The sequence below is a fragment of the Spodoptera frugiperda genome, chromosome 11 (genome assembly GCF_023101765.2).
Source record: "Spodoptera frugiperda isolate SF20-4 chromosome 11, AGI-APGP_CSIRO_Sfru_2.0, whole genome shotgun sequence".
NCBI lineage: Eukaryota > Metazoa > Arthropoda > Insecta > Lepidoptera > Noctuidae > Spodoptera > Spodoptera frugiperda.
In genome coordinates, this window is record NC_064222.1 from 10,332,905 (window position 1) to 10,355,036 (window position 22,132).

The 22,132-nt window shown below is 38.9% G+C and overlaps 1 protein-coding gene across 3 annotated transcripts in view; it reads right to left on the reverse strand.

The window, feature by feature from the left end:
• Nucleotides 1–445: 445 nt before the first annotated feature.
• Nucleotides 446–22,132, reverse strand: part of LOC118274692 (LIM domain kinase 1) — a 28,198-nt gene continuing 6,511 nt past the window's right edge. Inside the window, exons 3-19 of one of the 3 annotated variants that reach the window (XM_050697056.1) lie at nucleotides 21,409–21,523; nucleotides 20,374–20,504; nucleotides 19,154–19,270; nucleotides 18,331–18,417; nucleotides 14,613–14,745; nucleotides 13,972–14,285; nucleotides 13,557–13,668; nucleotides 12,881–13,009; nucleotides 11,110–11,235; nucleotides 10,459–10,590; nucleotides 9,699–9,815; nucleotides 8,963–9,061; nucleotides 7,384–7,544; nucleotides 6,696–6,845; nucleotides 6,208–6,280; nucleotides 5,778–5,981; nucleotides 446–5,380 (exon numbers count right to left, since the gene is read on the reverse strand). In XM_050697056.1, the coding sequence (XP_050553013.1) occupies nucleotides 4,154–5,380; nucleotides 5,778–5,981; nucleotides 6,208–6,280; nucleotides 6,696–6,845; nucleotides 7,384–7,544; nucleotides 8,963–9,061; nucleotides 9,699–9,815; nucleotides 10,459–10,590; nucleotides 11,110–11,235; nucleotides 12,881–13,009; nucleotides 13,557–13,668; nucleotides 13,972–14,285; nucleotides 14,613–14,745; nucleotides 18,331–18,417; nucleotides 19,154–19,270; nucleotides 20,374–20,504; nucleotides 21,409–21,523 (3,427 nt within the window). In that variant the 3' untranslated portion in view covers nucleotides 446–4,153. Of the gene's footprint in view, nucleotides 5,381–5,777; nucleotides 5,982–6,207; nucleotides 6,281–6,695; nucleotides 6,846–7,383; nucleotides 7,545–8,962; nucleotides 9,062–9,698; nucleotides 9,816–10,458; nucleotides 10,591–11,109; nucleotides 11,236–12,880; nucleotides 13,010–13,556; nucleotides 13,669–13,971; nucleotides 14,286–14,612; nucleotides 14,746–15,999; nucleotides 16,272–18,330; nucleotides 18,418–19,153; nucleotides 19,271–20,373; nucleotides 20,505–21,408; nucleotides 21,524–22,132 lie in introns of those variants that run through there. The other 2 variants (XM_050697057.1, XM_050697058.1) reach the window with 2 other exon arrangements.

Consider the following 22,132-nt stretch of genomic DNA (forward strand, 5'->3'; position numbering starts at 1 on the left):
ATAATAGGATAGGTCCAATTAACGAAATCTTTATTGTTTTTAGGTATGTATTCTTAAAATAGATTTTTGTATAAGCCGGTAAACGAGCAGACTATTAACTGATGGTAAACAAACGCTGCCGTCCATGCACACCCGAAACACCAGTGGGGTGACAAGTGCGTTGCCGGCTGCCAAGGTTGTTGGGGAATCTGGGGTTGGGAAGGGGATAAATGCACCTCTGGTAACCAGTTTCGACCTTGTTCACACAACGCAAGCGTTGTTTCACGTCGATTTTCTATGAGGCCCGTATCTATGATTTATCACTCTGGTCGAGCCGGGCCATTCGTACCGAAGCTTGGTTTAATATTAGTGGAAATGACCAGTTGCTGTAGTAATTCGTAATTAACTTTGTAAAGACAATTTAGTTATTGTCACTATTAGAGGGAAAACAACAAAAACTACAAACTCTGAATATAATCCTTTATTCATTTGTACTTAGAAACAGATACAAAAGAAAATTTACAAAACCGCATGGAATGCAGGAGACGGAATACTCGATGTTACGTCAGTTAATGTGTTAAATAAAAATATTATAATAATCTTTATACATCGAACGCCAATCACTTCCCACGACCACAAGAAACTATTTAAAATAATCCTAAAGTAATAAGAAGCAAGTATGGCGTTCAATTTCTTTTTATAATAAAAGTAAGAATAAAAAAATTGTGAATAAAATCTAAAGACACCTATAATACTTTGTTATTGCGGCGTTTACAAACATAATGTATCACAGATAAGGTAAACATGAGCTCGATCTAACATCGGACGTTCACAGTAAATAAACATAAAATAAAAATAAAAATGAGACTTTTTTTACTTCAGATTCAAGTTAATTCATAGACAATGCTGTGATTGAAACTCGCGAATTTGTATTGCCAGGGTAAAATAATCGTGTGTGATATTTTAATACTGGTAACACACTAGTTGACAAAGTAGATACAATGAAAACCAAATTTTGACGAAAACAAACATTTGTGTTCCTACATAAACATAAACTTTACACCTTTCACTCCGCAATAGGATAGGCAAAGGTGTAGTTATGCTTTTAAAACAATAAAAGACCTCGCCCGTCCAATCACAGCATTATTTAACAATGCGTTACATATAAAATGGCACCCTGTGTCACTACAAATCAGACTTCACGAACAAAATCTAAGAAATAAAACTTAAGCTTACAAATAAGTATTAAAACTAAAATGTTAATAAATTAATATAGTTACTATATTGTCAAATAATTTAACGCTAATGTCGTGGCTTTATTTTTTTTCATGTAGTTAAAAGAGACATTCTAAAAAAAAGAATTAAAACATACGACTTATTCTACTCACGTTAACTTTCTGCACGCTGCTTATGATTAAGGGTCCCGGTTTGACTCGAAACTAGTCGAGCGTTTTTCAAATAGTTTACGTGAGTAAGTTGTGTGTTTTAATTAATTTACATGAAGTGTTGTACCTATGACAGTACAAACGAATCACCTTTATATTGTCGACTATAAACATTGAAATTTCCATTAACAAATATAAATGGCACAGTTTAAGTATAAGAATAATAATTATTTGTCAAAACTTTGATGTAACTAACTTCTTTTATAATTGGACAGAATTTATTGGGACATTTTTGCCATCAATTTTTTATAAAGGTATGGAGAAATTATGGAGAATGTATGGAGAAATTATTGAGTAATTATTAATATTAATTTCAAAATCTTTATCCTTTACATTGGCACTGAATCTTAAAAAGATTTTACTGAATATTATTATTTTGTGGAGCTCTATAACATAACAGATGTAAGTTTAAACTCAATTATATTTTACTAATCGACCCAAAATTAAAATCTTTCCAAAATTTGTTTGAAACAACTCTTTACATAACCTATTCATTCCCTATAAATTTGAAATAATCGTAATATTTTGTCTACAATATAAAAACGTTACAAATATAACTACTACATACGTATATGTATAGAAAACAACTTGTGTATATTTCCATATAACTGTTAACACTATAACAAATGCGTGAAGCTAACTGCGTTGCAATTTGAATCTTAAAGACTCTAAGCTAGAGTCCATTTTGACTCTGAACGTTCAAGCGAATACTGATCCAATTTAAGAATAATTTAAGTTTTAATTTCAAAACTTTGATTTCATAAGCAACACATTAAACAAAGCACCTTATAGAATAGGGAATAAAGTTCAATATAGCAAATACTATACAATATACATAGTAAATTCGGGAAGGTATAAGCAATTTTTGAGTTGTCCATAAATTACTTGACTTACGCTCGAATACTGAAACGCTAATCAAATTTAAGTTGTATTGAAATATCGTGCTATCTCTGTCATTTACAAAGAATTTGTAGTGACAGAACTACAGTTGAGAGCTTCTTCAAATTGAGTGACGTTTGAGTATTTGACCATTAATGTCCTATTTCCCTTATTGAGGGCAGAAGACGTCCATAGAAGTCCTCAATTGCGACCGGTCTTCACCATACATTACTTAATATTTTGTTATTCTTTCGCGCTGTTTATAATCTTAATGTCAACCCTATCACTTATAGATGTATATTAAATACCCACGGTTTATAAAAGTAACATAACATACCATAGTTTCATATATCACTCATTCTCTTACTTTAACTTTGTCGTGATGTAATTTATGGATAACTCTTCGCAAAATAATATCATAATAGTAGTATAACATACTATATACATAGTCATATATTAGGAAAATTCAATAATTTCCACTAATTGACGTACAATATCAGTAATTACCAAAATCTCTTTACATTTGGTTGGAGAACATCATAAATCTTGAGAAACTGTATCAAAAGCTGATTTAAAAAAGAACTTTAAGAAACATAAACATTATAATTACGTATATAACTTTCCTTATATAAAATGGTCATGGAATATAAAAGCGTGAGTACACAAATATTCTGAATATCAAATGGAATGGGCGTTCAATATTGTAATACAAAATTGTATGTATTTTTATTTCATTTTTTGATAATGTAAGCAAAATCTTTATAATTTAGTAGAATAAAAAAAAATTGTTTAGTATGTCATGTTATAATTTTCGACAATATTAGTTAAAAATGTTTCTAACTATTCATTTTGTTTTTTACAAGCTGACATCTTGATAATTTGAAGAGGACCCTTTACGTATACTTTGCTTACATTACCAAAATATAGCTCCTATAAGACAGTCTTATTAGAAGGCACTGCCACGAATGGGCAGTTTCCAACCATTTTATAAATAGAGATGACGACTTAGCCAACAATATTATGATACTGTCATTTATTTAATTTTAAGCTTAGTTTATATCAAATTTTAAAGAAATATGTATATTAAATGACGTTGTATCCAGAAATTATTTTCTTTTTTATAAAAGTTGCCCCATACTAGGGTTTTTTGATTCGTCATGGGTGCGTTTAATTCGTTCGAATACACATCACACTCATACCCGTAACAACAATTTGTTGATCACACAACGAGTGGTCCATGCAGGAATCATTCACGGTAACCAGTTGCTCAGCCAGTTTTGCAAATGTTTAACAATAAAAAAACGACTTGAATTTGACTAAGACATCATCCCTATTCTAAATACAAGCTTTACACGAATCGTCCAAGTACAACAAAGTGGAAAGAAGCGATGCGTACCGACAAAACACGGCACTGAAGCGATCACAAAAGTCGTATAGAACAGCGTCCGTAAGTACAACGATTCAACAATTATAACAACTGTATAACTAGTAACTGGGGCAAGATTTGTCAAGTATTCGATGCTGGACTTCGAGCCGTACTTGTGGTAATGACTTTTATAATAAACTTTAAGTTTTTGTGAAAATATTCTATGAAAGAAGGCCATTTTGTTGCCTACTGTCATAAGAAACGAAGGTAGTGTTTGGGCTGAAGACAAGGCGGGTACTGTAGCTTTAGTACACTTGCAACACTAGAGGTATTTCGAGAGTGTTGCCAACGTACATAATCAGCAACGCACTCGCAAGAAATTATAGTTTTTAAAGAACCCTTAAATAAAAGTCATTACCATCGCCAGCTCGAAGCCCGCATCACAAGTAACTATCAATCACGCCGTCACAATCGGTCGACACAACTACATAACTCGCTCCACGGGGGAGTCCTCATTGTCTCTCTGTCTACACTTGTCGTCCACATCCTTGCCCTTCCCATTGATCTTGAGGTTGGCAAGACTGACGTAGTTACTGCGCGAAATCCCAGGCTCCCTGCGCTTGGGCAAGTCATCACATTTCTTTTTGTCCACAACTTTCTTCTCGGGCACCGTTGTCAACGCCGCAATGTTATTGATATGGGAACTACGTATCAATGGCGTCAGTTTCGTGCCTTCTAGCGTACTAAGTGGGGCCTTAATCCTATTGCGTCCTAGCTCTATGAACTTGGAGTCTTCGCTCGGCTTCGATCTCCTGTCTCTGTAACTGAACCTGCCGTCCGCGAAGTCTGGTTTTTCTCCCAAATGTCGTCGGAATATCGGGGTCATTGGCTTGCCCATGCTGGCTAGTTTGATGTCGGACTTTAGCACGTCTTTGTTCAGCATCGGTTTGTCCGAGTCTGACGGTCTGATCCTATGCGACCTGCCAATGTTGCTGGGAGACGCAGGTCTCTGCACGAAGAACTTGCTCCTGGACTTGTCCTTGTCCTCCGTGTCCTTGGTCCGCACCACCTCGGTGGTGTTCGGTTTGAACAGTCTGCTGAACTTCGGTGACAGCAGCTTCTTAGGGAAGAACCCTGACTTCTCTTGAGGCTTGTCTTTCTCTACCGCCTTAGATATGTTCTTGACTCCCTGCGCCATGATTGGGTTTTTGGTCAGGTAGTCAATATTGTACCTTCTGCAGTCTACTTCAGGTATCTTCCGTTCATGAGTCATGAGCTCAGGGTTCCGGAGTACGACATCAGTGACGTCATAGCTCGCCTTCTTAGACAGTAAGTTCTCCCCTTTCTTCACGAGGTTGGCGATGACGTTCTTGGGGTCCACCTCCATTTGGTCGAAGATCTTGACGTTACGTTCCCAGGTGCTGATCTGGTCATCATCGTCTGAGGAGTCGGAGTCCTCGGTGTTGGGGACAGTGGTGCTGTTGGGGATACTGATGTGCCTGCAGAATGGTAGTGGTGGGTTTACCTCGAGTTTGTAGTGGGACTCGAGTTCCTCGACGGACTGGTTGCGGAGGAAGGCGGGCAGGTGTTCGTGGTAGTGGTCTGGTGGCTCCACCTTCCGCGCCTTGTGTTCCTGCAGCCTGTTCAGGTGGGCGTCGGGGGAGGTTCGCTTCAGGGGTGGCGGGTCCAACCACTTGGTGATGTCGTCCACCTGGACACGTGGAATTACAGAATTAAATATAGTAATTAAAGTTCACACTCGAATCGTGTTGTCGTTTTGTAAACGTTTCGTTTGACTATCGGAATGATAATTTAACACCTCATACAATATTTAATACAAACTTTTTTCAATAAATATATTTGTGTTGGTTTTGCTTTTGTTCTGTTTTCGTTGTACTCTGAAGTTATCGGAGAAACCAAAGGTTGACAATGCACCTGTAAGTCCTTTGGTTCATAGCTGCAGCTGATCATTTACATGTTCCTATTATATCCTGTTGTTGTGTATATTCAAGTTCATTGATAACCCTGTCGATTGTGGACTGATTTACAGAGATATTATAGTATTATAGTAAGTGATTGAAAGTAGGTAAGGGTATGTGAGACCGTACCTTGGTGATGTTGATGGTGTTCCCGGTGGCGTGCAGGATGTACCCGGCGGTGTGCAGCGAGCAGTGGCTGCGACACAGCGGGGCTCCAGTGGCCCGGCCCGCGGGGGGCGCAGCGCCCGCAGCGCCCGCGATGTGCGACGCCGACACACACTTGCCCAGCCGCCACCCGCGCTCCGGGACCACCAGGGCTGCCGTCGACGTCGACTGCGGAATACGATAACGATGAATCACTGAATAACTACTTTATCAGGCTTAATACCTGTCTAGTCTACTTCTACATTCCATATCTTACTTTATCAGTAGATATGAAATATTTTTCAAACCCAGTATCATTTCGTGCTGGAATTGAAGTCGCCACACGACGCTCAATAATTGATTTATTAATGGCGTCTTTGTTTAATAATAAATAATATGATAAAGCCGAGTATACCTTTAAGACTCCTACATCAGGTACGTTGTGGTCTCCGCTGTCTGCTTTACTGAGCGTCTTACAGCTGTCCTTACTGGAAATATTAATACATGTTATTATTAAAACCCTGAGCTTATTACATGGGCCTTATAAGACATATAAGTAAAATGGGTGTATATTATACAGGCACATCACGTGCCGTAATATGCACTTCTGTCTACCGCTTCGGGGATAAAAAGGCGTGATGTTATTGAATTCTCTCACAAATTTCTGCCTTGCACAGCAAAACTATAGAACGAACTATCGTTAGCCATATTTACCGAATCGACCGACGACCTTCAACTTCTAAGAAAAAAGCGTATTCCTTTTTAAAATGCCAGCAACACACCTTTGACTGCTGTAGTGTTGCCAATATTCTATCATCAAGTGATCCAGACGAATCAACACATACACATACTTTTTTCTCTTTTTTATATGTATAAATTGTAGTGTATAAATTATTATAGTACCTGAGTAGAGTGGTATCGGTGGCGGCGAGTGCGGCAGTACTGCTGGCGTACTGTACCACCCGCTGCAATAGTTCCGACGGTTCAGGCCGTTCAGTGGCCAGCTCAGAGACCAGTGTCTCCAGCCACTCCTCTAGTATGTCGAATGGTGGCCTGCAAATATTGTTCAAGGAATTTTCAATTCAATGGTACAAAAGCTGACAAAATAATTATAATAACTATCGTGAGATATCCTAAATGCACTTAAAAACAACGTAATGTAAATATATTGAGCAAGGCTCTACTAGTTTAGAGTCACACAGGGACTCTTCACCATGAACAGCGTGCGCAGACGGCGACGCGACGTCGCGCAACCTACTGCGTACGCTTTTTTCAGAATATTTACGTGAGTAAACCATTGTGTATTAGTGATGACAAAATAATATAACATCTTTAATAACAAAGTAATTATTTTTTTTATTTTATAACTCGATTCAGTTGTGCTTTTCCTTAATACCGATTATTTAATTTAGGATACCACACTATAATATTATAAATGTGAAAGTTTGTTTGGATGAAATTTGGTATGCAGACAAGGTATGAGCTGATTTTTGTGATAGAATACTTTTCATTCCACGGGAACGCGGATAGAGCCACTGGCAGACGCTAGTAATCCATATATTAAAAAAAAAACAATTTACACAATGTGTACCTGATATCCGGATCTAGATGGCAGGCCAGGAAGGCGATCCGGTAGAAGGGCTCGGGGCAGTGCGCGCCGCGGCAGAACTTGTCGATGAACAGCGGCTCGTTCAGGCCGAAGTCCGAGCGGCGCGGCAGGAAGTCCGGGTCCGCCGATACACGGCCTATTATCTGCAAAAATTAAGGATTAAGGATTATAACAGACTCCAAGCAAAAGAAATCGAAATATTTAAATACTGTAAGATTTACGTGTTCGTACAGATTACAAGGAAAAGTTTATTTTATAGAGTAGAATCATTTTAGTTTATACTAGCTTCCGCCCGCGACTCCGTCCGCGCGGATGTCGGTCTTCGCGTGGAAGTTTTATTTCTCTGTTTTGAGTAACTCTGACAATGACATCTTATAAATATCTATTGGACCCAAATACGGCGAGGCCCATAATAATTAAGGAGATCCCTCTATTGAGCTACTGCTGTTGAGATCGTGTTCAGTAGAATAAAACTGAAAAAAATAAATAAAAAATATTCTACGTATTTTTCCAGGATAAAAAGTATCCTATTTTATGCCCAGGATAATAAGGTATAATTATACCAAGTTTAGTTAGTTTTCACGTGATGCCTGAAAATACAGACAGACAGACAAAAACAAAAATAATCCCATATTTGGGTTTGCTATTTATTCTTTCAATATTTTCAATGTACAGAATTGACCCTTCTACAGATTTATTATAACATGAATGAATGAATGAATGAGTGGTATAAACGTAAGAGTAGACAAATGTAATCAGAAAGCTCCGAACTGCTAAGCTATCGGGAGTTATACGTGTTATTGTGAGTCAACCATAAAAGATAGACATCTGCTCTCGTGGAATATTTTGTAAACAATTTTAAGCAGAACATTTCCGCCATACATTATTTCTGTGTAGCTTTAACCATTAAGGCTGCACACGCGACGGAAGCTTAAAAATGGAGTAAGTTCTCCTGTTTTCCCAACATTTCCCTTCACTGCTCTGCTCCTATTGATCGTAGCGTGATGAAAAGTATACTATAACCTGCCCAGGAGTATGAAGAACAATTGTACCAAGTTTCGTTGAAATCTGTCGAGTGGTTTTTATTTCTATAAAGAACATACAGACAGACAGACAGACAGACAGACAGACAGACAGACAGACAGACAGATAGACAAAAAAATTCTGATTGCATTTTTGGCGTCAGTATCGATCACTAATCACCCGCTGATAGTTATTTTGGAAATATATTTCATGTACAGAATTGACCTCTCTACAGATTTATTATAAGTATAGATATAGATTTTCAGTCAGTCAGTCAGATTGATTCAATACCGAAGCAGCAGGTATTGGCATACTAAAATGTATTAAATTCTCTTGTTCGATGCACACACCAGCGCAATGCATACTCGAACAGCAAACCGGGTGCATTCATAGCCGATTTTACTAAACGGATTTTGATGAAATTTTTTATACAGACAGGGTATCGGCTGACTTGGGTGATAGGATACTTTTTATCCCACGGAAACGCGTTCGAGGCAGCTGGCAGAAGCTACTTAAATCGTATTTATATGTGACTAACCTCACAGAGTATGATCCCGAAGGAGAACACGTCCACCTTCTCATCATACACGTTGCCGTTCATCATCTCCGGCGCCATCCAGTACGGGTTGCCCACCACCTGCGGAACGTGATAATATGTTTATTTATTTTAATTTCTATTGCGTTCTTTATAAGGTTTTATTTGAAAAAAATGTTCCACAAACATTTCTGTTTCATAACAACTTTGATTATACACTTTCTATTGAATTTAATATAATATATCACCATCATATAATATTATCATCAAGTTGTAATAATGTCAATTAACTAAATATCACGTTGCACAGTCTAGTGACGTCGCCGCGTCAGCGCACACTGCTCATGATGAAGAGTCCCTGTGTGACACTATAAGAGCATTTTTCCATTAATAATACGTGAATAAACCGAGATTTTAGGTTAATTTAGTAAGTCTTACGATAGTTGTTATAAATAAGTTTTAGAGAACAGAGAGTAAAGTTCCCTAAGAAAAGGAGGATCCTCCGACCAGGCGAAGTGATCAGCCTGGCGGGCTTTCTGCCTAACTGTTGTTCGTTGGGCTTTTCTATCCGTGTTAATTCGCATGTAAATTTCGTATGTGCGATGCAGGATAGTTATGACGTCATCCGTTAATTTTTGCTCGTCGATAGTCTATGCGCGACTTTCTGTCATCTGTCATCTGTCACTTGTCAGAGTGTCGCCACAAAGTAATAATGTCGTGTAGCAGTATGTATAGTTACCGTGTACCGCTTCCGCCTTAGCGTCCCGGTGCGGGGCGGCGCCCCCGGGCTGCCCGTGTTGGCCGTGCGCTGCACGATGCGGGCCAGACCGAAGTCCGCCACTATCACCGTCTTGTCCTGCAACACATTATACTCTAATCACACTTCTATAATTACTTATGTTAAGAAATCAAAACGGTTTGCTCTTGTCTCTAAACTTAAAATATAGATTTTGATTTAGATAACATAATTTGCTAACTATTTAAAGGCGTTAACGCGGGTAAGGAGTCTCATAGAAACTTTTATGGACAGATTGTAATGAAACTTGTTATTAATATACAAGATGTATCTCAAAGTTTAAAAACTTAGGTAAGTGTGTGAACTCGGTAGTAACTAGCTTCGCCCAGCGGCATAAATAATGGCTTTTTTGTTATTCCAGACACAGATCTACACTTGTTCCAAATTTCATCTCGATCTCTTCAGCTGATATTATATGAAAGAGTAATTACTTTCGCATTTATAATACTAGTCTAATTATTATATATTTTAAAGACATTATAGCTAAGGTAAGGCCTTACCTCCCGGACGAGACAGTTGTGCGAGTTGAGGTCCCTGTGTATGACGTTCCTGCGATGTAGGTACCCCCCCCCCACTAAAGATATGATGGAAGGTACCTTACCTCCCGGACGAGACAGTTGTGCGAGTTGAGGTCCCTGTGTATGACGTTCCTGCGATGTAGGTACCCCCCCCCCCACTAAAGATATGATGGAAGGTACCTTACCTCCCGGACGAGACAGTTGTGCGAGTTGAGGTCCCTGTGTATGACGTTCCTGCGATGTAGGTACCCGAGCCCGGCCGCCACGTCCCGCGCCAGGCGCCCGCGCAGCTCCCAGCTCAAAGGGACTGTACTGTCCTGGACACGGGGGGAAGAGGGGTTAGTATTAAACAGGAGTGATACCACGACCACCACAGACATCCGACGTGAAACTACCAAAACGTTACGTGCGCAAGATTTAGTGGGAAGACTCAATCCCTTTTCTTCCTTCCTCTGGTGTTACGGGTACGGGCTGAATTGAATGGCATGGATTGCTTACCATCAGGTGATTTATCAGAGGGCTAAATACAATTTTGCTTAACGTTGAACAAAATCAAAACGAGATCACGTTTGGTGCTCTGATTGGCCAGTTCGAATGAACCAACCAATCAGAACGCCGAACGCGCTTTCATTTCAATTTACTAAAGATTCGATTCGATATACTAAAGTAAACTCGTACTAAGGGTAGGTACAGCTTAGTCTTCGAAGCTACACTTTCTTCATTTGCAATTTACTAACAAGTCAATAACTAATATAAAAAAATCACTGTGCCATAGTCATTATGCCCAGACTTCCTAATTAAGTTATGACTAGTTATATGACTAGATATATAGTTACCTGCAGCAGTTGGTAGAGCGTCCCGCCGGGCACGTACTCGGTGACGAGATGCAGACGCTTGTCCTTGTACAGGACGCCCACGAACCGCAGCACGTTGCGGTGCTTCAGGGAACGGAGCACTGCCACCTGTAGGAAGTATGGAGAGGCTGAACTTTTCAATTTTTTTATACCACGACAGTGGCAAGAAAGCACACGGTCCACCTAGTGGTAATTGGTTAACGTGGCCTACGAACGCTTGCAACACATAGGGCATTACATGCGCTTTGCCTATTTACTCTCTTCTTGAAGTACCCCATATTGTAGCTTACTGGGAAAACCTCGGCAGCTCATTCCACAATCGGACTAGATTTGAGTCTTGCATAGCCGTAGCTGTAGTTTATCAGCCCGCCCATTACTGGCTGAGACGTTTATTAACAACTGAGGGTTCAGTTTGTTTTACGTTGAACGAGATTGAAACGAGACCGCGTTCGGCGCTCTGATTGGCCAGCTCCAATGAATTAACCAAATAGAGCGCCGAAAGCCCTCTCGATCTCGTTCTAATATATAAGGACACTGGTGTATTTCCATTCCATGTACACTTATTTCAATCACGCATCAGTAAGGGAGTAGATGACATCGTCTGATGAGCTAATAGACTCAAGTAATAAAAACTTAATTTCCCTTTAAAAAGTAAAAAATAATAAAAGAAACTTAATCTTAAAGTACCTAAGAATGTACTAATAATTCTAAAAAAATACGTCGCGTTGGGGGACCGCTCCTTATTATTTCTTACTTATCTACGATTTGTTCATAAGTATCACATGCTTGGTGTTTATTAAAGTAAATTGATGTTTAAGTACTTAACTATAACGCAGAAAATAGAAATATAGCGGCGCGGGCGGCGGTGTGCAGTCCGTAAGAATGCGGTCCCCCAACGTGACGTATTTTTTTTTAGAATTATTAGTACATTCTTAGGTACTTTAAGATTAAGTTTCTTTTATTATTTTTTACTTTTTAAAGGGAAATTAAGTTTTTTTATGTCGGGGTTTTTTAAATTTTTAATTTAATTTTTTATTTTATACTTTTTATAGGTAGGTTTGTTAGGCTTGGCAGGTTAGGTTGAGTTAGACTTAGCATATTACATATACTTACTATAATTTCGATTCTTGTTAAGGTAAAGATTACATCTAAGGTCAAGCTCGTTCACTTTTATTTATTTTTTTGACTTATTAATTACTAGTTTTTGTTTCTATAAGTAGGCTAAAGATTACATTGGTGCAAGATTTTTTGTTTATAATAAAACGTTAAATTGAAAATTTTATGTTTTTGTTATTAAATTTTTAATTTAATTTTTATTTTTTTAATTATTTATTTATTTTTTTATTTTTGGTAATACGAAAAAATAATATCTTTCAATATCTTCTTTCAGTGCGGTTTAATTTGAGACCCCATCCCAGTATATTTGCAGACCTTCGGCTACTCTCCCCACTTTCATCGCCCATAACTTTAAAACGGCTCAACCGATTTTCATTAAACATGTCTAAGAACACTCGCACATAAGTCCCCTTTCATACGAAAAAAACTAAATTGAAATCACTGCATCCGTTCGGGAGTTATGATGCCACAGACAGACAGACAGACAGACAGACAGACAGACAGACAGACACGTCAAACTTATAACACCCCTCTTTTTGCGTCGGGGGTTAAAAAAGCATTCAATTTATGAGAAATCTGTAACAAAATGTAAATTACGAGTAACATAGGCATTATATGACAAGACAGAAGTGGTTACCTCCTTGAGGAAGTTCCTCTGCGCGTCCTCGTCGACCCGGTAGAGCTGTTTGAGGACCATGACCTCGTTGGTGTCGCGGTGGGTCACCTTGTACACCTCGCCGAAGAAACCGGAGCCCAGGAGCTCGCCCTGTGATGGTTTCATTACGGTAATCAGTAAGCAATGGATTTCAAGTTGCTACCAACACTGTAGGATTAAAAAGCATTTTATCTGCGACAAGTGCCTTGATTTAATTTGGTTATTTATTTTTGATTTACATTTACAAAAAAATCACGGTTTAATCACGTAATTATATGTAGAAAAGCTCTACTAGTTTCGAGTTACAGGGAGACTTTTTACTATAAGCAGCGTGCGGAGACGCGGCGACGTCGTGCAGCTTACTGTCAGCGTACAGTCAATCAGTACAGCCTATGGCAGTAGGCCGCGCAGCGTCACCCTTTGTGACTCGAAACTAGTAGAGCTTTTCTCCATATATTTACGTGAGTAAACCGTGACTTTTGTTAATTTTTTTATTTAAATTCTAAATGCTCTTAGAATTCCATTCATTTTGAAGATCACTAATTTATTGTATCATCAATACAAAATTGCATATTCTGCATCAGTTATCCAATATCACATAGTCTAGATGACATTACAAAGTACTGTTTTTGTTAATTTGATGGTGTATAAGGCTCACCTGCAATAGGTCGCTGGCCCGGAACACTTTCTGCCCGGGCTCGGGCTCGGCGCGGAACGAGCGCGCCCGCGCCAGGTCGTTCAGTACTCCACTCGGCTCGTCGCCGTCCACACTGGGGAAATAATGATATGTATATTGTCATGTATTAGACTCAGTAAAAGATCTATCTTGTTATAGTAAAAGATCTCAGAAACTAAACGAGACCGCTTTCGGTGCTCTGATTGGTTGGTTCATTGGAGTCGGCTAATCAAAGCGCCGAACGTGCTCTCGTTGTGAATTTGTTAAACGTAAAGCAAACTAGGAAGGTTTATATGTATAATACATGCATAATATATCACCATTGCACCCATGCGAAGCTGGGACGGGTCGCTAGTTATATCATAAACTATATCTTAACATCACAAGAACTACTCACGCATCCAACAGCTTGGACATGCTGCTACTCTTCTCCTTGTCTCCCAGCAGTGGAGAGGACGGAGTCTGTCTCCTCTTGTGTATCCATCTCCCCGCATCCTCTCCCCCCTTCCTCTTAAACAACCTCTCTTTCTTTCCCTCTTCCTTCTTCTCTACCTCTATGGATTGTCTTTGCTTGCAGTCTTCTTTGGCGTTTGTTTGTTTGTCGGTTTGTCTGTCTTGTGTCCTTTTCTCAACGATGTGTGAGTGTGTGTGTGTCTGTGTTTGTGTGTTTGTCTGTGTGCGTTTCGTGTCTGCTGTGTGTTCTATTGTTAGCTGTAATTAAAAAAATACTTAGTTTTTACCTTCAGTACTTTATACTAGTATGTCCCGGGAGGTTGCACTTAGTGTGGAAAGTATTAATTAAACATATCCAGGATTATTGAACAAGTCTTGGGAAAAACGTCTATTACGATACGTCTTTGTAATATGTATAATACATACATAATATATCACCATTGCACCCTTGCGAAGTTGCGGGGCGGCGGCGGATCGTACCCGCTAGTACTTTCATAATCAAACTCATCATTTTAAAATACTTATAGTGTACATTTGTCTAAGCTAGCCACTGCTAGAAGACTAACTTTTTAAAATAATAGTTACCTGTATAACAGTGTCAGGTCGTCCCAGCGCCCTCTCGATCTCATCCAGAGGTCGGTTCCTCACGGGAGTGCCGTTAATCTCGAGGATCCGGTCTCCTATGTGTAGCGTCAACACACCACATGACGAGTCGATTCTGAAATAGTAAAATCGATTTAGACTTACTTATTGTAAAGGTGACATTGTCCGATTTAAAATCCGTCCAAAATAAAAAGTATATGGCACATTAACACATTTGAAGATTTAATTTTATTATAACTTTCGTGAGACATACTAAATTAATTATTGTGTTATCGGCTTACTCACGTAACTGTTTGACGAGGAACTCTGCTACTGTAGTAGCAGCGCGACAATCGCCGCGTCGTGTGTCGCGGAATGCTGCTCATGCATATGAGCCTCTAGCGTGGTTTGAAACTAGCCGAGTTCCTTGTCAAACAGTTATGTGAGTAAGGCGATAACATAATAAAATTAACATTTGAAGCTGTTAGATTGATTTAAAAAATGTGTTTTATTTTTGACCGGACAGCCATGCTTCGTCGGCAGGAATGGGTTTATTGAAAGCAGTATAGAATAGACGTCTATAAGCACAATATATTATGAACTATTTTTAGACAAATACATTATTTTTAAACAAAAAGTACGTATGTTAATATGTACTTAACATGTAGTAAATAGATTTTTAATATTCTAATGTAATAAGAACTCAATTCTCTAACTCTCAACAAACAACTTAAGTCTCTAAATCTAACAAAAACAAAACTCAAGAACTCGAAAACAAAGAACAAAAAATATTGCTATGAACAAAATCTTTCAGTTTGGCTTTCTCGTTTACTTGGTACTTATTACATGTTACTAGAAGTTGAATACATATTCCTAAATACACAACTCTAACAAAACTTTATAAATGTACAATGAAGACAGCATCTCAAAAACACCAAAGGGAACACAAAACATGCCATTGTCATGCCATTAGGCAATAAGTCCGCCATTATAACATAATAGTGCTGGATTTTAACAAGACAATATTAAAAAAACTTCAAGTAAACTACAGATATACTATATTGTTAAACAATTTGCTAAAACTACTGCAAACAAACACATGCAAAGTGTACATAAACCACAAACAAAATGCCTAAATCATATGAATTATCACAACATAGTTTAAAACAAATTCGCTTTTTCTGTCCCTATTTCCCTTTGTATGCATAAATGTTTAAAACTACGCAACGGATTTTGATGTATTTTTTTTAATAGATCTAGTGATTCCAGAAGGTTTATATGTATAATACATGCATAATATATCACCATTACACCCATGCGAAGCTGGGGCGGGTCGCTAGTATTATACTAAGAGCAAATTTTTACTAAACACTATAATGCAGTAATTTACCTTGTATCAACTGCCACCATTTTGGAACAATATTATTATCTACACAAATCAAAACAAATCACCATAATGTATGATTGCACATAACTTCTAAACGGCTGCAGCGAATTCGATAAAACTTTCTCGTGGTAAGAACAAATACTTCACAGATACACTAGAAATTATATAAAAACACAACTTCACAGCGAATACAAGTGATGGGAGTGCCACATGTAATGATGACTAATAAAATGATAAGATTGAACAATAAATTATACGCGGCACTGGAGTGAGCGAAATATAAACTATATGCACTAATTATCCTTATAATAACTATCGCGAGACATACTAAATTAACTAAAAATCAAACCGTGATTTTTAGTAAAGTATTTCACTATTAATTTACGTGTTGTTTTTAGTTAATTCACTAATTATCCGACCACCACTCGCTACTGGTTAAATTAAAATATTTCCTATATTAAATAAATTTGTCATTAATTCGATGTCATTGTGAAAGGAAAGTTCTAGTATAGGTACTTTTGTTATAATTTTAAACACGGTCTGCGGTCAGGTTAAGTTAATGTCCCGTTTCTACCCGATACATCAAGGAAAGTTGGAACGGCGCTAAGCCCCCGAATTTAACAAAGTCGAATTTATTTAGGTATATTTACTTTAACCAATCATTTACAAGAATAAATGTAAAGTTAGCCAAATGGCCAATAATTGGGCCTCCGGTAACCTCACTCACACAACGAAACACAACACAAGCGTTGTTTCACGTCGGTTTTCTGTAAAGCCGTGGTATCACTCCGGTCGAGCCGGCCCATTCGTGCCGAAGCATGGCTCTCCCACACTTAGTAGCAAGTACAGTACAGTAGTATATAATCAGAGGCTACGTGTTCGAATTCGTTGTCAATTATTTTGTCACGATTATCACCGATCACCGACACAAGGTCATTTATTATTTACACGTAGACATTAACACGAAATTCAGGCGGTGAACGATATTATTATGACGACAATAATTCTATTAATAAGCAATCACTATGACTCACTGACGGACAGACATAACATAATAATAACTGCAACGATTCTATGAATAAATATACTATAAACAAGATATACAACGTGTAAATATAGTTGTAATATTGTGCATATATAATACTGATAATCAATATATCAACCTCTTGCGTCATTAAACACTCACTCACGCAGGACGTCGTGTCCTGCGTCTGCGATCTAGACGCGAACGCGACGTGGTTTTTTTTTTTGTGGGGGGCAAATAATCCAATGACTTCTCTCGCCTTGGGCGAGGCGAGAGGGAGTGTTAGACTCTTACTGATTAAAAACCACCTCGTTCCTTCTCCTGATTTTCGAGCCGGAGCCCCGGTAAACCCGCTAGGTAGTCCGCAGCTCCGGATCAGGCATCAGCCCTACTGGGCCCCATCTGTGGTGGTCTAATGGCTCTTTGAGCGCGCGCGACGCGCCGCACACTCGGGTAACGCGAAGTGGTGCGGTGAAATGCTAATACAACGCAATGCGGTGTGACGCGGCGGCTATGTCCTACGTGCATGGGAATCGTTTCGTTTTGTTTCTGTTTCCAACATTATAAACAAACACGTGACGGCACCGCGTCTATTTCGCGCGACAATATCAAGCCCATTAATCGCGTTGGCGCCGTGTAAACCGCTTCGCCTTCGCGTCTAGTTCGCTCACGCAAGACGTCGCATAAGTTAGAGAATAAAATAGAGATTAAAAAGACTTGATATCTGTTCCTACTTGAAGGCAAAAACTTAACCAAGCTCCGTTCTAAGTTCTAAGAATCAAAGTTTCAAATCAAATTCTTAATAATTTGGTTCTACAAGGGCATGCACATCTACGGTTAATGAAAAAATAACTCTAACACAAAACTTAAAAAGATTAAAATTAAAAAAAACACCTTATTGTCACAGGCATGTTTATCTACGTAAAAAGGCCATCTATCCACGAATCATTATAAATGACGAATGCATGCAACCTACATATAAATGAGTAGTGAGTAACGCAACGTTACCAATTTATGGATAGTTTTCAATGTTTCTAAGCAAGATGCAAGCATTTATCATTTGTAGGCCGTCCATTGTCATTCATTTGTAGGTTGCATGCAATCGTCAAATAGCGTGTCGTGTACAACAAGCCTGGGGCCTTAGTCTCTGTTACAATTGTGTTTGAATGGTCGATCATTGATCAGTGACAAGAAAACGGAGCTATGTAGGTTGTATGCTTCGTCCCTCTTGCACTGATCAATGATCGACCATTCTGACACAATTGTAATAGCAGACTAAGGCCCCTGATAAAGCACCGATAAGTAAGTACCTATGGCATGTGAGTTGTATGCAGACGGAGAGTACGGCGCGCAGTATGGCTCGCGCGGCCGCCGACAGCTTGCCGCCGCAGCGACCGCTAGCGGGTTAGTTCCCGGTTAGTGCACCCATGTTATTACGTATGTACATGGCATTAATATACAGTAGGAACTCGATTATCCGGACTCCCGGTTATAAGCAATAATCCGGACTACCGACTCATTATATTAAAATTACCTACTAGTCGAATTTATGCAACGTAACGTACATGTATGTATGTAATCTAAGAAGATGTATCTTATAATAAGCTATTAATAAACACTGATTTTCATTCATATGTGTTTGTTGTTTTTAATAAATACATAAAATCGTATGTACAACATAATACATATGTATGCACAAAATTAGCTATTCTTCATAAATTCGAGCGATCCGGATTTTCGATTATCCGAATGCCTAGCAACAATAATTATTCCGGTTAATCGAGTTTCAACTGTAATTAAAATTTATTCACTAAGTAAAGTTTTTGCGCAAAACGTTTTGCGCAAGTGTGTTAATTTAGGCGTTAAGTATCCATTAAATGACTCTGAGTGTGGCAGTAAGTCCAGCATGTTACAATTTTAGTAACTTTAGATGGTTGCGCAAGTAAATTTGAACGTGTATTAAGAGTTAAACATTGTTTTTTTCAGGAATATGGACATGGAATGTACTGTTAGATGTTATCAAATGAATTATATGAATACATATTTCGTTAAACATAAAAACCTAATTACAAGCTACCCTTAGCTTCTGGCACTTGATTATGTAGATACATACTTTTAGAATAGAATACTCACTCTTTGACAGTGATGGTGGCGGGCGGGGTGTGTGCGACCCGGACGGAAGAGGGAGGTACTTCCACTACACGAATAGAGTGGGACACTGACCGCACCGTACTACCGTAGCAAGCGCCACTGTAAACAAGATTAATTGGAGAAAATTAGTTAATTTTTAATATAATTTTCTTTTTACAGCACAAACAGGTTTGTTGTTTGGAACAGTTTTAATGACAAAACAAAGTAAAATTATCTATACTAATATTATAAAGCTGAAGAGCTTGTTCGTTTGATTGTTTGTTTGAACGCGCTAATCTCCGGAAATACTGGCCCGATTTGTATAATTCTTTGTGTTGAATAGTGCATTTATCCAGGAAGGCTATAGGCTATAAATCTATACTAATATTATAAAGCTGAAGAGTTTGTTTGTTTGAACGCGCTAATCTCCGGAACTACTGGTCCGATTTGTACAATTCTTTTTGTGTTGAATAGTGCATTTATCGGGGAAGGCTATACGCTAAAACATTACGCTATGACCGATAGGAGCCAAGCAGAGCGGGTGAAACCGCGCGGAAGTAGCTAGTTTCCAATAAGCCACATAGGCAGTTTTGAGTGCCTCTATCGTTAGAAACAGATAGGCATCTGTTTCTAACAACCGACTACAGGAAACTACATATAAAAAAAAGAACCATGACAAAATAGTATTTTAAAAACAAACATAATTTACATAACAAACAAAAGTCTGTCATGTTGGTTATGACAAACTTTTTTATCACAAAAAAAATAGGCTTTTTTAACAGTTTTTTTTCAACAGTATAAAAAAAAACATGTCTTTAAAATAAATATACATCTCTATATATAAAAATCAATTGCTGATCGTTAGTCTAGCTAAACCTTGAGAATGGGTAGACCGATTTGGCTAACTTTGGGTGTTGAATTATTTGTGCAAGTCCAGGGTGAGTCTAAAAGGTGAAGTCAAAGTCAAAGTCAAAGCATTTATTTCAATTAATCCTAAATAAGGCACTTTTGAAACGTCAAATTGAATTGTCCGTCAGTCTGTCTGTCAGTGAAGCTAGGCGCTCGTTCCAAAGTGTAGCTTCGAATGGAGAAGAACGAGCAAGAAACTCTATCGTTACTCTTTTAAAAAGTAATGTTTTTTACGTAAAAAAAATGTTTAAGGCGGTACGAAGTTTGCCGGGACAGCTAGTAGGTAAATAAATAATGAATACAGTTATACCGACCAGTACAAGTTGGAGCGCTCGAGCAGCGCGTAGGGCTCCCCGTCCTCGATGTGCGCGCCGCACGCCACGCACGCGAAGCACTCCGGGTGGAAGCGGTGCTCGCCCGCCGCCATCACCGGACCCGTTATCACCTACACAACACATCATATGAACAGCTTATAAGTGGCCACAGCTAAGTGTGGGAGAGCCATGCTTCGGCACGAATGGGCCGGCTCGACCGGAGTAATACCACGGCCTCACAGAAAACCGACGTGAAACAACGCTTGCGTTGTGTAAGTGAGGTTACCGGAGGCCCAATTCCCCCTTCCCAATCTTCCCCATCCCCGATTCCCGAACAACAACCCTTAAATTCCTAATTCCCAAAAAGCCGGCAACGCACTTGTAACGCCACTGGTGTTTCAAGTGTCCATGGGCGGCGGCGATTGCTTACCATCAGGTAATATGTCTGCTCGATTACCGGCGTGTTTAATAAAAAAAAAGCTAATGAAAACAAATCCCTCTTGCCACTGAACAAATGCCTCTTCTTATAAAGTTTGAACATCAACACATTGAACGCCGTGGTGGTCACCGGTGACCGACGCGACGTTAGCGGAGGATTTGCCTTCAACAGTTTTCTATTGGCAGTCAATGACTTCAATCACTATGCTTGCTCTATGCGGGTTGGAGATTTCAAACTTATAAATAGATATTATAAGGTTTTCCTCCACTTCTTCTACTCCTCTTTTTTAAAAAGAAACTTTACGTCCCATTAGCATTTTCTCCTGTGTTGTGGTTGCGTTTACAAACATACAAGTTCACATACACATGACACTCAGACCCGAAACAACAATTTGTTGATCATGCACACTTGCACAGTTCAGATTTTCTCAAGATATTTTGCTTCACCGTATGTCATTGACGTCTAAATAAACGCCTCGAAATACACTTCTAACTCCTCTAGTGTTGCAGTTGCCCATAGGTTGGCACCTATTGCTTACCATCAGGTAATCCGTCTGTTCATTTGTCCCTCTAATCTATAAAGAACTAAATAAGTACCTGTGCACATTGTTGGCAGCTCTCTCCATACCGCGCCCAGTAGTCAGTCTGACAAAACAGCAGGCCCGCCTTCTCGAAGTACCACGTTGATAGCAGGGCATCGCAAACTGAACACCTGATCAAAATCAAAATAGCCAGTGTTAAAGAAAACACGATAGTAAATACAAGTGAAATAAGGTTTAGTATTCTTTGTAACATTTCAACCCTTTTTAGGTGGGAATATCATCAAATGAATCATACCACGTCGATAGCAGGGCATCGCAAACTGAACACCTATGTCAAAATAGCCAGTGTTAAAGAAAACACGATAATAAATGTAAGTGAAATAAGGTTTAGTATTCTTTGTAACATTTCAACTACCCCTTTTTAGGTGGGAAAATCATCAAATGACTCCTCCCGCCTTACGTGAGTATGCGAGATGGAGTGTCAGACAAACAGTTTCAACTCCTGCTCGGAAGGCGGTATTGTTTACAGATTTTCGATAAATCAGTACATATGCGTACTGATTTGCTGCGGACTACCTAGCGGGTCTACCGGGGCTCCAGCTCGAAAAGCAGGAGTAGGAACGGGGTGGTTTTTAGTCAATAAGATTCTGACACTCCCTTTCACCTCGTCCAAGGCGAGAGAAGCCAATGGATGATTAAAAAAAGGCGTACTGATTTATGTTATGGCCGTCTTCACCAATCACTCCCAAAACTGCCACTTTATTAAAAGTGACTTAGCG